The sequence below is a fragment of the Coptis chinensis genome, chromosome 1 (assembly GCF_015680905.1).
Source record: "Coptis chinensis isolate HL-2020 chromosome 1, ASM1568090v1, whole genome shotgun sequence".
In the NCBI taxonomy this organism is placed as follows: domain Eukaryota; kingdom Viridiplantae; phylum Streptophyta; class Magnoliopsida; order Ranunculales; family Ranunculaceae; genus Coptis; species Coptis chinensis.
Genome location: NC_141456.1, coordinates 62,829,750 through 62,847,911, shown reverse-complemented (window position 1 = coordinate 62,847,911; position 18,162 = coordinate 62,829,750). Strand labels below are relative to the sequence as shown.

The 18,162-nt window shown below is 39.4% G+C and overlaps 1 protein-coding gene across 1 annotated transcript; it reads left to right on the top strand.

Moving 5' to 3' along the window:
• The first annotated feature begins 11,510 nt into the window (after window positions 1-11,510).
• On the top strand, window positions 11,511-11,900 carry LOC147524890 (uncharacterized). Its single transcript, XM_086576981.1, has one exon. It carries the CDS (start codon window positions 11,511-11,513, stop codon window positions 11,898-11,900), a length of 390 nt encoding a protein of 129 aa, XP_086433107.1.
• Window positions 11,901-18,162: the final 6,262 nt, after the last annotated feature.

Genomic DNA, 18,162 nt, shown 5'->3' with positions numbered 1-18,162 from the left:
AAGATCATACAAGCCCGTTCTTCTAAGCTCGTTTTCAAATCTAGGAGACTTTTTAAATTCTGACTTCAGATTCCATTGATTTAACTTGCTTAGGTGCTGACCACACTTCAAAGCTCCACGCTTCTTCTAAAACAACAAAGAGTCAATGAGGAGATTGTTTCGTAAAAAACCAAATTAAAGTACTAAGTGCATATTATATGATATTAATATTACCTGCCCCTCCCAAACATCGCGAGCCACGTGCACTGCATAGAAATACAAAAACTGCTCGGTATCATGTCGACGCTCTCTATAAGGCCCACCACCATATATGCCTAGTTGGTACTCCTTGTTTTTCTTTAATTTTTTGACAATATTTTGAATTGGACGTACTTCCACCGGTGTTTGCACTGTTTCCTCCACCACTTCCTCAGAATCATCATCCTCTTCCGAATTGTCATCCTCCTCTAAATCGTCATCCTCCTCCAAATCGTCATCATCCTCATCCTCGTCACCCGACTGTTCCCCATCTTCGACATCATCGTCATTACTCTCTTCTTCACCATCCTCCTCTTCCCCTTCCTCATCCTCATCCTTATGGCCATCACCATCACCATCACCATCCTCCTCTCCATCTTTCCCTTCACTATCACCACCATATACATTCTTTGTCATATTTACATCCACATCCACATCTTTATGTAAATTTATATCCTCATCTAAATCTGCATCTAAATCTACATCCTCATCTATATCCAAATCTACAATAGGAGTCCTTTTTCCTTTCCCTGGCCAGCCCTTTATTCTTTTATTTTTCTCTACTAACTCTAAATCACCTACACCTACATTACTCAAATCATGATCATCCGCTTTTCGCTCCCTTCTACGAACGGATGCCGAGGTTCCCCTTCCTCTTTTTTTCTAAGGTAGGTTACCCAAACTACTACTCTCGCCTCTAAGTAATTTCTTAGCACCTGTGAAGATGCTTTTTGCTACATTCTTTACATTCTATGATCGAGGACCCATTATTGCTACAAAAAAATAGTAATAAATAACAAGTATTAGTACCCAAAAGTTTCAATCTAATAATATGAAAACGAAAACGAAAACAAAATGACATTGAGCAATGACTATCGAAACACAATATCGAGCAACAAAACACAATCTATAATGTCAAATTAGTATAACAAATTACAAGCAACAATGCAGCACAAAGATGACAACACTTCACCAACACTTTATACTAACTTAATACAATTTATGTGCATTTCATACAAACTTTACAATATTCTTCATTCAACCAACAATCCAATACAGAGAACTCAAACAAAACTTGATAAACAAAACTGCTACTAATACATAAAACAAACTCAATCCTTTATTGCAATTTTAATATACCAAATAATCATATCATCTCAACTATTTACTATATACAAACTCAAATTTCTATCCATTATAAATACAGACTATGGAAACAATTTCAACATCCACACTATCTAACATCTTTTGTCTACAATTTACACACATTGCACATTGAAAGAAAAATACTCACTTACTGAAGCGTCGACTAGAAGGAGAGAAATGCTACCTGAGAGCTCCAGTGAAATGGCTTCAACCAAACTTACTTCCAATTTTTTCTATTTTAGAACAAATAAATAAGTTAACTCTTAAGTTATTGTACTCCTCTTTTGACCGAACAAGAAAATTGGTTTCCTGAAGCATGAAAATGGTTTGGACAAGAAAATTTGTTTAAGCAAGAAAAGAAAAAAGAAATGGTTTGGACAAGAGAAATTGGTTTGGACTTTGGAGAGAGTTGAGAGAATAACGGTTTGATGGAGAAGAGATGGGTTTGATTTGGTGTTTGAATTTAGTTTGGTTTAGTTTTGGGCCTAAAGTTGAGTTTATGTTGCATATCGCATAGGGTGTTAAATTAGAGTATGGGCCTAAAGCCCATAATTCGAATGTTAAACCCATTCCCAATTTATTCTCTTTTTTTTTTTTTCTTTCTTCTTTCTCTAGGCTTCTCTATCACCTTCCGACAAACTTAAATAGCAAAACCAAACTTCCAACAACCTCAAATTACAAAACTTGCAAATCCACTACAGAAGATGAAGAAAAAAACAACCAGGAGTAAAAAACCATCAACTACGAAATCAACACCTATAAAAGCAGTGGATAGAGAGAAGAAGAGAAAAAATGAGGAAAATGTGAATTTTCAGTCAATGGGGAGGGGGAGAAAAAAGCAATGCCCGGTTGAGAAGGACATTATGGATTTTTAAGCTTGGGCATTTGAGTTTTTTGAGTATTTACGAATTTTGATGGAATATTTTTAGTATTTAAAAATTTTGATGAATGTCCACTGATCAGCTCCTAAATGTGCGTTTTATTACTCGTATATTGCTGCATTACAACCTTTCTTACGCTTCATGAAAAGACAACTCATAACTTTTATTGCCTTTTTCATGTTATAGAGTATTTCAGACCACTAATTATAAAAGTTGCGTCTTAACACTAAAAGGAGCCTTAATCACGCTTATTATGAAGACCAGAAGTTGTTATGGAAAAATGCTAAAAAAGTCAAAGTCAACAGTTAATGTCAAAGGTCAAGGCCAAAGGTCAAAACCCTCAAATCAGAAGACCAGAGATGGAGTCCCTTATCTCAAAATATGACATTCTCCCAAAACCTACCTTGGTCAAGAAGAAATCAAAAAGCAAAAGTGAAGTGTGAGTTGTCTCATTTGTAATGGAGAAGGGCAAATCTGTAAAAGGCAAAAGTAGGGGTATATAATCCAAAAGTAAAGGAGAGAGAAAACATCCATTTTCTTAGGATCCAAACCATTTGGTTTGTTTAATTTTTTGTATAGTTTTTCAATTCAAGTTTTTACTTTATTGTTTGTTTTATTTCCTTTCAATCAAACCTTGTTATTTTAATTGTTCTTATTTCAATCTTCAATCTTGTTTTACTTGTTCTTATTTCAATCTTCAACCAATCTTTCTTGCAATGTTTTCAAGTCGATCATTTCAATACAACAACAAAACCTTCATGTTTTCATTAGCTTAGAACCAATCTAATCTATACCAAGAGTCTACCTTTCTTCTTCACAACTTCCACACTCAAACTCTAAACAATTTAGGATGAACATCACTTTTAAAAAAAACTCTTTTGAAGTTACCATCCACCACTGAATACAGCTTCAAATGGCACCGCTATCATGGATTGAAAGAGTGAGAGTGCTTGGTTGAGAATATAAGAAAGGAGCATCATTCTCATCTTTCCATTTCTATTTTTTTTTTCAATTTTTCATCATTTTTTTTTTCAGTACTGATCCACTTTCTTGCAAATCAGGGTGCGGGACCAACAAGTTGAAGAGGAGTTGAAGACACAGCCAAAAGACGACCAAACTTCACCAGTGCCGGTAGGCGATCACACGAGCAACCGCGAGCTTGCTATGGGGAGACCGCCCAATCACCTCCAAAGACGTGGGCCCAATTTTTTGGCAGCTCAATTGATTTTTGATGAATAGTGGCACACCGAGCCCAAATTTTGTAATAGAGTAGGATAAATCAGTGGAACTTGTTTGTAATAGTTAGAGATAAAAAGAAAAACAAAAAAAATTAGGAAAAATTAGTTTTTAATTGATTCCTTATAATGAACATTAGTTAAACTTGGTTTAAGTTATATACTTACCAAGGGATTAGAGTTTTAATTGCCTTGGGAAGTTCAAGTGCGTAAGGCAAGTTGTGGATCATAGCTCACACACTTTGAATTAACTTGGTAATCAACACTCTAAGTCTATTTGACTCTAGTTAATCTAGATTATCAATCTAAAACTAGTTAATATATTAAATTAGTATAATACTAGTTTAGTTTTAAGTTTGGACCCTTGAAGGCAAAGTTGTATAAATTATCAAAAACCCAACTTGTGGGCTTTTTAAGTGGGATTTTATTGTAACTTAAAACAAGGTAAAGCTCGAGATGTTGGGCCTAATTCTCATATCACACGCCAACCGACGTCGCATTCTCCTAAAGCAGTGCGTAAGCACGGCTTGAGAGGTAAATTCTAAACCTCCTCGAAGCCCAAGTAAGAGGATATCTTGTGTGTTCAAGCATGCATATGTGATTGCTTGAAATTTAATTTTCACACTGCAATTTACATTAGCGCATAAAGCTGAACCCGAGCCACATAAAAACTATTGGGAAGTCATTCCCCAATGTAGGTAAATTGGATGTTGCTTGATTCTTAAAAGCCCTAGACCAAAAATTGAATTAAAATCAATCAAATAGAGCCCAAAGTAGTTACGCTCCTCCAAAAAAGGACAAAAATATAGCAACAAGGATTTAGAGTAATTTGTTAAGTTACTAGATTTCGGTGGACCAACTACCTTCCTCACTCCCCTCTCCCAGATTCATTTTGAGTGAGATTTATGGTAGCACACCACTTGGTGAAGTGACTTCCTACTCTTCTGAGACGTGTAGTAGAGCCATCCTAGTCTCGTGCCGAATTGTTCTGCTGAACAGGGCATAATAATCTATAGACCATGCAAATATTTTCAAAAATCTAAAAAAATGAATTTCTACTGTTTGTGCATCATCATTGGTTGAGCATTCCTATCTTATCAATATGCATCGCAACCGTCATGGAATTACAATGCAAACCCAGAACCTTGTTCTTTTTGGGGTAGTCTTTATCACTGGTTATCTCATTATCCATCATATACCGAATTCGAGTCTACTATGGGAAATCCTTATGATTATGAACCTCAATTTTCAAACTTCCCTAGCACCCCATACACTCAAGAGTTTTCTAATCATGACGACAATTCATGGAGTTCCACCACATATAGTCAACCACCATTCATCTAGCCACCCGATCAGTCAGAGTACGGTTTCACCCAAAACCCATTACCATTCACATCAAATTCATATTCCACTCCACCATCCATCACAAACCAACTCTACCAGGAAATGGCCAGTCAACCAATACTAATTAACTAAGCAATACTAACCAGACCGATTCAAATAATGCCACATCTCAGACTAATATTCTTCCCACCAGTCCAGAACCCAACCGAAAAGAGAAACAAGGTGTTACTATTGTGTGTACCCTACATCATATTTTTCGGTCCAGAACGTACTCGGACCATGGACCGGGAGTGGGACCAGTGCCGGATTAGTCGGGTGGATGTCAAATAAACACTTTTGGATCATCCGAACCTCTAATCCGCTAGAGTTCACAACAGGTCTAGGGCCCATCTGGGTGGCCCAAGTTCATGGGTCTAATCCGTCCGTATGATTTTGATCCAGTAACCCGATCCGCAGAGGCAAGGAATCCTAGTGCAATACGATAAGATCTTGTACAAGGATAGAATGAAATCTTGGGGAATGATCCTATTTTAGATAGGATTATACTAGGATTCATCAAGGAAGGCAATCTCCGAGAATCACTTTCTTGCCCGCCAAGGCAGGAGATTGCTATATATACGGAGGCTTCTGCAGCCTCCAAAACTACATTTTAAGAGACTTGATCCCGGATTCCTTATTGGGTACGTAGGCAACCAGAACTTTGGTGGAGTCTCTCTTCTTCCAAAATACCTAATCCCATCTCTTTCAAGCTTTCGGAAGCACCATTACATCAGGAGTTTCGGATTAACTTTTTGCCCCAACATTCTTTGGCGCTGTCTGTGGGGAACGAACCCACAACCACGTGGTCTTTCGTTGAAGCGTGATATCCTCGGCCTTATTTTTCGTACGTCCCTGTTACCATGGCTGAACAAATTGTGATGAGTAACACAGAAGTTGCCAATCGGCACGTTGCGACTCGGGAGAACATGGAGATTGTTCCAGGAACCACCACAGAGGTGGGGCAGTCGAGCCGTCGTAGATCTTTCTCTTAGAATGGAAGAAACAGACTGTCTGAAGCAATTCCACACACTCTGGAGCCACTAGGAACTCGGGAATCTAATCCCCGTGTCCCTTGCCGCAACGCTGTGTGGAGCACAAGAGCTGCCAGAATACACGTTAGGGATGGTCCTGTTGAACCCGCACACAATGCTACTGCGCGATGTCTTGGAAGGGGTCGGGGAGGCCGACATGGTAACCCACGTGCCTCCATCAGGAACCCACAATACCAATCGAATCCAGCTCTTATCTCTTTTTTGAAAATAATAGTTGCGGAAAATGATAATTTGAGAAATCAACTAGGCAAACAGCCCATAGACCCTGAGGAGAACCAATCGGTTGAGTCCCCTTTGTCTGAACGTAGGCAAAGGCAAAGGGCTGAACCGGGATAGTGCGAAGATCCTAACAATGGCCAAAACCTTATTCACAATAATGGTCGAGTTAGAGATCCAAGCCAAAGCCGGATAATCCACCCTATCGTGCCGGTCCCCACTTATTCACAGTCAAACAATGTCTGGGATCGTTTGGGCAGAAATCCTCGGACACACCAGTCACAACAATCTGGAATGTCAGCAACTACATTGAGTTCTAGTTCATAAATTCTAGCATCCATGGAGGTGTCCGGATCAAGATATAAGTCCCAGCGCACAAATCAGAATGAGAGTCCACTACCTGCTAACAGAGTGGCAGGCAGAAGACGGGGTAGAATCGAACCTCGGCAACGACCGAATCCCAATCGGATCTTAGCCCACGATGAATGGATCTGGAGAGAAGAGAATCAAGATGAAGACAGCTATGAGAATATGAATGAACAAAGGGTTAAGGAATTGATTAACCAAGCCGTGACCAGGCAAATCATCCGAGACAATCCCTTCTTGGGAAGGGCTGTGCGAGGTCCAGAATTTTCACCCTTTGTAAATGACATTAGGGACTGTGTTCATCCTGAGGCATTCAAACAGCCCCCTCTTCTGCCTTACGATGACGTGGATAGTTGTCCGAACGAGCATGTCATGAGCTACCAAGCAGCTATGACCTTATGGGAATTTCATGAGTCGTTAATGTGTCGTATTTTTCCAGCAACGTTGAAAGGATACGCACTATCCTGGTTTAACAAGTTGGCACCGCATTCAATTGATTCATTTACCAAGCTCAGTGATATGTTCATTGAACGTTTTCAATATAATATGAAGACGAAGAAGAGTCCGAGCACACTGTTCAATCTCGCTATGGAGAAAGATGAGACAATTATGAGTTTGGTACGACGGTTCAAGAAGCTTCACACCGAAGTTCAGGATGTGAGTGATGCTTTCACAATACAGGCATTCCATCAAGCGTTGTATTTCGACAGAGATGGACTTTACAACTCTCTTACTCGAAAGCCGCCTACCGCCCTCTCTGATTTATTCACCCGAGTGGAATATGATCAAAAGTTTTGACATAGAAAAGATGGCGCAGATCTCGCTTCCAACGACTCCAAAAAGGATAAGCTTACCAATCAAGATAACAAGAGGAGTACTCAGAATAATACAAAGGCCCCAAATCTAGATGAAAAGGTATTCACCCCTTTGACTATTGGCCTTGCAGATCTGTACGAAAAAAATCAGAACTACGAAAATGTTACTGCCAGCTCGGCCGCTACTAGAATATCCTACAGGTAGGTGGGATAAAAATTGAAAATGCAGATATCACAATGATATTGGGCATGAAACAGATCACTGCAGAGCTTTAAAGAAAGAAGTTCAATGCCTCATTGACGATGGACAGCTTACGAAATTTGCTCAAAACAAAACTCAATCAGCCCATATCAACTTAGCTGAACACATTGTTATCGATGTATGCCACGCACGTGTCGATAACATCTCCCGCCATCGACGAAAGATAGAAACACGCTTGAAACTTCGTCATATACAAGATCATTACCAGGTCGACAGTTTCAATTTTGACCAAGGTATCAATACTGAGACCTATGAAGGCCACGAGTTGAAGTTCACTGAGAACGACTAAAAGGGGGTTTATTACCTTCATAATGACACTGTTGTCATCACTGCATGGATAGGAATCTTTAGGGTGCAGAAGGTTCTTATCGACACAGGAAGCTCAGCTAGCATGTTATTCATCAGGGCTTACTCCAGGATGAAACTGCCTGAGGACCTGTTCATAGAAGATCGTAATCCAATCATTGGGTTCAACGGAGAACCAGCCCATGCTATTAGAAAGGTTCATCTCCCTATCACAATTGGGCATCAATCTGTCGGGATAAATTTTCTTTTGGTGGATTGTGGTTCTTGTTATAATGCAATTTTTGGTAGGGATTGGATCCATGACAATCAGGCTGTTGTATCCACATTCCACCAAGCGTTGAAATTCCCGATGCCAACGGGACTCTGTAAGGTCCATAGTGACTAGATGATGTCACATCAGTGTCACGATTTGACACTGGAAGATATCAGGAAATCAGAAGTCTGGGGTAACATGATCATCCAGGTTGATCATGCCAAATAGCAATTATAGAAATGTTGGGCTTATCAGGTACGAGAAGCCCGATGCTCTGTAGAAGGTCCCTCGATCGATCAGTTGGAAGAAGTTCATATAGGGGGCGAGAGCCACGAAACTACTTTCATCGCTGCCAGTTTACCCCCAGTCGAAAAAAAAGCTCTAATTCACCTGTTATGGGATTATCAAGAAATATTTGCCTGGAATATCGACCAAATGTCCGGAATCGACACGGATGTTGCTTGCCACAGGCTCTATATTGACCCGAGATTCAAACCAATTCGACAAAGACCGAAGGAGAATGGCTCCAGAACGAAAACTGAAGGTCAATGACGAGATTGGTAAATTGCTTGGAGTAGGGTTCATTAATCCCGTCGAATACCATACATCGGTATCTAATATCATCGCGGTTCCAAAGAAAAATGGGAAGTTATGGGTTTGCATCGACTTTACCAACCTAAACAAAGCTTGCCCCATGCATCCATACCCATTACCTCGCATCTCAGATCTAGTCGATGCAACCTCGGGATTCGAGCGTCTGTTGTTCATGGACGCTTTGTCTGGTTATAACCAGATACCTCTGCTTGAGAAAGACCAAGAGCACACGGCGTTCATCATGGACCACGGCCTATATTGTTTTACAGTCATGCCATTTGGTTTGAAAAATGCAGGCGTAACCTATCAGAGGATGATGAATACAATGTTTGCTGACCTGATTGGGCGTATCATGGAAGTTTACATAGATGACTTGGTAGTCAAATCCAAAGAAACACCCAACCACCTTCGACATTTACAAGAGGTTTTCGATAGGCTCGTAAGATACAAATGTTCCTTTGGATTAGCGTCTGGAAAGTTCTTAGGATTTTTTATGACTCGACGGGGGTATTGAGGCAAACCCTGACCAGATTCGTGTCATTCTCGAAATGCCCCCACCATCAAATAAAAAAGAAATTCAGTGGCTCGCTGGTCGTTTGGCAGCCCTGAATAGATTCATATCAAAGTATTTGGATCGATTCAAGCCATTCTTTCAAACGTTGAAAGGTACCTTAGTTTGGAACGAAGACTGTGATAGGGCTTTTAAAAAAATAAAGCTTACTTGGTATCACTCATGTCTTGGTCAGTCCGCAAACTGGCCAAGACATTGGAATTTATTTGGCAGCTTTTGCCATCGCAGTAAGCGCAGTATTGTTTGTGGAAAACTCGGAGGAGCGCCCAATATACTTCATTAGCAAAATGTTAACTGGATCAGAGAGTAGATATTCTAAAATTGAGAAAATCATGCTCGCCCTTGTGCATGCAGCACGTAGGCTTAAGCCATATTTTCAGGGACGTATTGTTAAAGTATATATAGAATATCCCCTTCGCAAGGCACTCGAACGAGCCAAAAAGTCTGGCCGCCTCGCTAATTTGTCTAGTTATCTAAGTGCTTATCACATCTTATATGAGCCTCGCACTACAGAGAAAGGTCATGCATTAGCTTCTCTGATGCCAGATTTCCCAATAGAAGATATCACGGTTTCTCCAGAGTTATTCGAGGAAGAACAACTGCAAGATTTTCCCAACCACCAAGTTGACTCCGTTTAAGAGAATGTCACCGGAGGCGAGGCGTGGGTTGTGTATACTGATGGTTCTAGTAATAAGAAGGGGTCTAGGATCGGTTGTGTGATAGTCGACCCAAACGGTAGCCGAATTGAACGGTCCGTCCGACTTTGCTTTCCTACTTCCACCAATGAAGCCGCAATATTTGGAATGAGAGCGGCGCTCGAAATGGGGGCAAAGGAAATCAATATGGTAACGGATTCTAAGCTATTTGCTTGTCAGTTTGGAGGGTCATCTCAAGCACGAGAGGAACGAATGGTGGCTTATTTAAATGTTATACGCGATCTCGCAGCAAAGTTTGAGTGCATCTCAATTTTGCAAAGACCAAGGAATGTTGATTCAATTGAATCGTGAAGTATCAAGGTAGAAGTCCAGTTAATGCCTAGGATCGACCTCACATTGCCAGATATGGCTGACGTCTATGCTGCCGAATGCATGGCATTCACGCAGATTTATGCAGTCATGACGCGCAGCAAAGCACAGGACAAGCACCAAAAGCATCCCATTCAGGATTTTCCTCGCAGCCATAAGCAAGACACTGACATCTCCCCCACGATGGATACTGATTTGGCAGCGGCAGAAATTGAGGTTGTACAGGAGGAAGATTCTGCAGCTGATTCCGGAACAGATATTGCTGACAATACTCCTGAAATACCAGACGATCAGTTTTCCGACATCGAGTCAATGGAACTTCTACTTCCCGATTAGCGTCGGAATCTAGTTGAATTCTTACAGACTGGAGAACTCCCTGTAAACAAGGCTTTATCTGACAAAGTTAAACGGGATGCGTGGCAGTTTGTGTTGTTACCTACCTCGGAGGAGAGATCCCGCCTTTACAGAAAACCCATGGGTTCGGGCCCACTCCTCCAATGCCTTACTCCTGAACAGGGACAATAGATTTTAAAAGAAATTCACGAAGGCATCTGTCGAAATCATTTGGGTGGTCGGAGTCTCACTCACAAAGCTCTCACCCAAGGCTACTGGTGGCCATATATGCATAAGCATGCCAAACGGTTTGTCCAGATCTGTGTACCATGCCAGAAACATGCTCGGATCATTAAGCTTCCTGCGAATGAGCTTCATCCCATACTTAGCCCTTGGCCATTTGCTAAGTGGGGACTCGATATTGTGGGTCTTTTACCTAAGGCACCAAGTAACGTAAGGTTAGTTTCTCTTGGTCACAACTGATTACTTCACAAAGTGGGTTGAAGCCGTATCCTTGAGTCAGATTCAGTCTTCAGATGTCAAACGGTTCATCTGGCGCGATATTATGAGCCGATTCGGTGTCCCAGCTGAGATGGTATTAGACAATGGACAACAGTTTGATTCTACTGAGATTTACATCTTCTGCAAATCCCTGAAGATACGGCATAACTTCTCTACGCCTTACTATCCCCAGGGAAATTGACAGGCAGTAGCAACAAACCGTGTCATTCTTGACACGTTGAAGAAAAGACTTGAATCAGCCAAAGGAAACTGGGCAAAACAATTACCAGAGGTGCTTTGGGCTTATAGGACAACCCCCCGACATTTAACAAGAATGTCACCCTTTTCATTGGCATATGGAACGGAAGCAGTACTCCCAACTGAAATAATCGCTCCAACAACACGAACACAGGCCATCTCCATAGAGATTAATGCTGACATCTTGTCTCGTGACAAAGCCATGGTGGAGGAGCTTAGAGATGAAGCCTTGCAGAATCTCATGACTTACCTGGACTCTATGAAGCGCAGTTATGACAAGAAGTTGCGCACACGAGCGTTCAAACCAGGCGATTGGGTCTTACGTACAAGGCAAAGGAGCAACGAAGAAGCCAACAGCGGGAAACTCGGTGAGAACTGGGAGGGCCCTTTTATCATTGAAAGGCTCACATCCAAAGGTTCTTATTTTCTCAAGAACTTGATTGCCGATGTCCTAACCAAACCCTAGAACGCGTATCATTTGCGTTTATTTCACAAGTAAATTACTTATCGTTAGTTCCACTAATAAATTTCACATACATTGTACTTTCTTTCCATTTTTTATTAATAAAATTCATTTCCATTTACGTTACGCTTTAATTTCAAATAGGTCGCCTAGTTTTACACTTATTAAACCTGGGTGGTGAAGGCCATCCTGCACTTTAGTTTTGGCTTGCGTAGTGCAGTGGGCCTACGCCTGGTATCATGATTTGACAATGCAAACCCAAGAACGATAATATATCGTTTTTGGTCTGGGTGCAATTGCTTAGGTTACATCACGCATCTACACTTGGTGGCGAAATCTAAGATACACTCAGATTAACCAAACTAGTGAGGCACTTCTGGTTGGCCTTTGATCTCCACAAGGATCATCTTATGGAGAATCTTTGCAAGTTAACTACGCTTGTTCAGCAAGTGACTTAGTTGCATTGTATAGTCGCGACAATAGTAGACCACCATCTAATATTTAATGAGGATGGTTACACATTCAAACATATCCAACTTATTGACAGAGTTTTTCTCTCTCCATTTTTCAAACAAGCTACTTCATGCGAACATACATGAACACCAAATCTACACTAGAACTAGTGGCAGCTGAGCCAAAAGCCGGAATAGTATGGGGTGGTGTTTCTTCCAATTGCACACCCTTCCCTCGATCATTTCTGGGGGCATCTGGTTCTTCCTCGTCCTCTGAGCTACTAACAATTAGATTCCTCCTTTGCGACGGTCCAGGCACTGTTCAGAACAAGCAGAATTAAAGTCAGCTTTTATTTTTGAGTGGCAAAGTCAGCTGTTCCAAAAACAAACGACTTCACCGAAATCCAAGACACATAAAGCCCAGCCGTTCAAGACAAAGTCCCATTCAAAAAAAAAAAAAAAAACAACAGTACCAAAAACCAACGATTTCACCGAAATTCAACAGTCACTTATGTTGACCCTCCAACAAAAAACCAAGCGGCCCATCAGGCATTATACAAACCCTCCACCACCGGCGACCGGCACCGGTAACCGGTTCAGTCATTTTTTGGCCGGTTCAACATTTTTTTGTCGATTTAGCATTTTTTTGGCCGGTTTAGGCATTTTTTCACTCAGTTTCGCGAGGTTTACAGCCGGTCCAAGCTATTTCCAGCCGGTTCAGGCGGTTTTTAGGCTGGGTCAACAATTTTTCTTGCCGGGTCAGCATTTTTCTTGCCAGTTTCGCATGTTTTCTTATCGGGTCTAAAGTTTTTAAGCCGGATAAGCCTCTTCCATGACTATATCACTCATCCCCACCCATTTATTACGCATTTTTCACCACCCTACTAACCCTTTTTACTTTTATCTTTTTAACTTGGTCCCTCTTTGTCACATTTTTTCATTTAAATCCCTTTTTCACGTTTTCTTAATTCTTCAACATACCACCTTCATCTTCGTTTGCTCCTTTATTGAAGAGGGGGCAATGTGTGTACCCTACATCATATTTTCAGTCCAAAACGTACTCGGACCATGGACCGAGAGTGGGACCAGCGGCGGATTAGTCGGGTGGTTGTCAAATAAACACTTTTGGATCATCCGAACCTCTAATCCGCCATAGTTCACTACAGGTCTAAGGCTCATCCGGGTGGCCCAAGTTCATGGGTCCAATCAGTCCGGATGATTCTGATCCAGTAACCCGATCCGCGGAGGCAAGGAATCATAGTGCAATCCGATAAGATCTTACACAAAGATAGAATGAAATCTTGGGGAATGATCCTATTTTAGATAGGATTATACTAGGATTCATCAAGGAAGGCAATCTTCGAGAATCACTTTCTTGGCCGCCAAGGTAGGAGATTGTTATATATACGGAGGCTTCTGTAGCTTCCAGAACTACATTTTAAGATACTTGATCCCGGATTCCTTGCTGGATACGTAGGCAACCAAAACTTTGGTGCAGTCTCTCTTCTTCCAAAATACCTAATCCCATCTCTTTCAATCTTTAGGAAGCATCATTACATCGGGAGTGTCGGGTTAACTTTTTGCCCCGACAACTATAACAAAGCCAATCGCTAAAGCCTATCCTGATACTTCTGACCAATTAAATCTCCATCAAACTCCACTTGACTATCGTGTGAATTCTAAATCTTATGAAGATGACTATATGCCCGAAGTCACAGTTTCTCTCACATGCCGCAATGCATCATCATTCATAAATGAGAAAACTCCGGCAGAAGAAATTCAATAGCATGTATTGAACTCGACACACTCGGAAAATAATATTGAGAGATTTTATGAAGATCTAGGCATAGAGGACAAAGAAAATGAAGTGCTTGGAAAAAAAGAAATACAATCTATGGTAGAAAGTGGATTTCAAATTTGTGACATCCTTACTATTGCATATATAAACCACAATCTTGTGGAAATGCCAAGACTAGATGAAGAATTTTCTAAGTCCTCGAGATCATGTGAAGAACCACAACCCAACTATCACCGTCCCAATTTAACACCTCTTGAAATCCAACCTCCATTTGTAAAAAATTCACCAATTTCTGAGGACAGCACCACGAAACCATTTCAAAGAAATCTCAAATTCGCACTTAAGCCAACTTCCTTTGAGAGCAATCATAATTTTCTAAACCTTCCCAGTAAAGAGACTTTGCCCAATATAGAAACACAAGAGTCCATCAATTCAGTAGTTGAGAAACCTGGTATGTCCTATTCCCCATCATCTGAGCTTCATGAAGGACATATACTTCCAACCTCTCACTCTTTTGGACAATTCAACTATGATGGGTTATTGCATAAGTTCTATGATGGGTTACACAAATATTATCTTATCATTCTACATCTTACACTCCAAATGCATCATTTCATTCTGTTTGGGGGTGTACGCTTTCATATGTTTTTCTATAAAGATCCCCAACTATTTAGATTATTAGTATATAGTTAATAACATATCATCCATCTCATATGCATATTCTTGAGGAATCTGACTTAAAACGATCCCACATATAGTCTTGACTATAAAAGACACATCGTGTTTTCTCGATGTATTCCATGGGAGGGCATCCTTAAGGTAACCGGACAACTCCACTTGGAGTGTGTGGTTGTAAGTGCCGAAACCTTAGCCCACGTATATCTTGCAAATTCTTTATAAAACATTTTTTACTCATTGTTTAAGTAAGTGTGATCCTATAGAGCGAGTATACAATTTTCTTTTTCTTTATTTTACATTTCTTTTTCAAAATAGTTGTTTTTCTCCGCTCTCACTATAAAAGATTTTCGATACATTAATAGTTATGTGATTTTCCAAAAAACAAAATGGGCAATGGATTCCACATAGACCAACCCTTAGAAGTACGCAATCTCCATTCTTCTAAGGGCGGTTTGAGGATCAATTATGTGTTACCAAAGGTCGTTGCCCATATCACCATTCAATTTCTGTCTCAGCTTAAACCATATAGATACTAATTGTCCCTTGCTCACCAATATATCATCACATCAACCATCAAACACATTCAGACAAGGACAAGCTACCTACAACAATCAGAACAGAGCATTGGTCCCATCTCATTTTAACCAGAACTATCAAAATCCACCAAAGAGATCTAGTTCCACCATCCACTAGTGTCCAATCAGCTAAATCCTTCCATTATGTCTTGCATAATAAATCCCCCAACACACATAATTGAAGCCATAGTCTGACTGGATTGGGTTCAATAATGAGCCAACACAAAAGTTATCTAAGATCACCTGTTATGGTTTGTTTTCAAAATTCATATTTAGAAATCACGGCTTTTGAGTAGAGTATCTTAAAATTGATAGGGTTATATACTAAAAGCATTACTTTTGTATTAACTCTAATTCTTTATATTTCGAATGAGAATCATATGGGTAAATGTTATGCATATTATATATATTATTAGTTATATACATGTGTCTAATACTTTATGTTGTAGATGATATGGTGTGTGGTGACACACAGAAGATCATATCATCAGTACATTATAAAGTATAAGTAAACTTTCACAACCTATTAGGATTTGGACAAACCATTGGTATGGTTGTAATATAATCTGGTATTATTCTATCTTGACTACAGGATTACACTAGTACACTTTGTGTGTATTGAATAGGACCAAGTGAGGTTGTTTCTCTTTATACTAACTATATAAGAGAACAAATACCTCTGTTATTATGGATGTTTGTCCTCTTAATCCGGATATAATAACGGGTACTTACGTGCATTGTACATTGCTTTAAATCATCAATGAGTGACATTCATTTTTGAATCAACAAACTTGATGGATTGGGTAATAACATTGTATGTAAGGTGTGTTGTTGATTATAGAAGGAATCCGTGACCCGCAAGAAGTCAGGTTGATGATGTCCCCTTGAAGAGCTCATAAGGATTGTCATGTAAACCCTGCAGGTGGATTTAATCCGACATGACAATGAGGTTGAGTGGTCCTACTCAAGGACATAAGAAGTTGATTAATGTAGTTGTCAATAACTTGACTTAATCAATGGGCATTTGATATCTTAACACGGGGAGATCAACGAACATATAATATGGAGCCCATAACCATAATTCACATAATTTGGGATTAGGGCAGTAGTGCAATAATGGCCTTTAGTGGAATAAGTCATTTGTTGAAGGACTTAAGCCGTGTGTTCTGGGCAAACATGGAAGCCCAAGCCCGTCAGGAGACCTAACCCTAATTTCTCCTCATGGTCCATGTTCTAGCCTATATAAAGAAACCCTTTTCTCTTTGCCGAAATCAGTTCAGTGATTGTTCAAGAGAGGCAAAGAGAGAGAGAAACAGCTGGTAGATCGTTGCCCACACAATGTCCATTCTAAGGAAAGGAATACAACAGAAGATCAAGAGGTTGCTGATTCGTATTATCAGAGATATCACAGCTGATCTAAAGGTATAATTCCTAACCAAAATTGTGAACACCCTTATTCCGCTGCGCATGGGTTTTCACGGTTTGTAGTCGATGATATGAAACCATAACGGTTCCTACAAAAATATCTCTCCATAGTTTTCAAAAACTAGAGGATATAAAAATGAAAATTATACGCCCCGGAGTAACCAAAATGATACCAGATCAACGTATAATTTTATCTTCTTGTCAAAACCTCTATATGGTTAGAGATACCTTTAGATTGAGAAAAACAATTATTCTATAAAAAAAAAAAAAAACCACACACACATTTCATATGTGTCTGTATAGATAGTTGTTTACATACTTTTTATTTTTTTCAATCGTAGTATAATCATAATCATGCATAGATGTTAGATTTTTTGCATTACATATGTTTTCAAAAAAATATACAAAAACCCAAAAAGATTTCATAGTAGAATAATTATACCTAGTATAATAAACAATTTATTTCTCATTCTATATCAAACATACCCACACCCCAAACTTATTTAGGGGTGGCGTATTTTCATCATGAAGAACAGAATACAGGTGCATCACCATTTTTGCTCATGTTTTTATGGTAATCTCTTTCTTTATCTCTTCAAACTTTGAGGACAAAATATAGTTCTATTTGGGGATGGTATAGTAACATTTTGCAAAAACTAAGCATTTCTTTCTTAGTAGTATATTTCTTCCCTTTCAAAAAAAAAAAAAAAAAAAAAAAAAAAAAAAAAAAAAAAAAAGGACCAAAAATATTTTTATGTTTAATATTAAAAAGTCTTGTTTCCTTTTTCTAGGATGAAAAAAAAAATTAGAAGTCTCATTATAGCAATAAGAGTAAGGACTTATTCTTCGTACTTAGACTAATATACGTGTAATAGTTTTTGCATCTTTTTATGAATGACATGCATTAGCATTTGTTTGTATATAGTAGTGAGTTTCCAAAGCCAATGTTAGAACAATTAAGTTCCATATCCAATAAGAATCTAGCCAAAATCTTCATCTGAATGATTATTGATTGCTGACACAAAGGATGTCCGGATAGAAAAACCACACGTCCACTTGCTTGATCACCACGTCATATCCTAAGAGAGAATTTAGACCCTTTTTGGATCGATATATAGCCAAATAAACGTTAAAAACACAAAAAGATAGTTTTTCTCTAGTTACCCCTCTTGAGCTTTCACCCTTTTTAAAAGTTTTTTATTCTTCTCGAAAAATTCCTAACCCGTTACAACACACAATAAAAAGCTTACCCAACTGACAAGTTGAGAACTGGATAGATATCAGGAAAAAAAAAAAAAAAAAAAAAAAAAAAAAAAAGACCTTATACAAAACCAGAA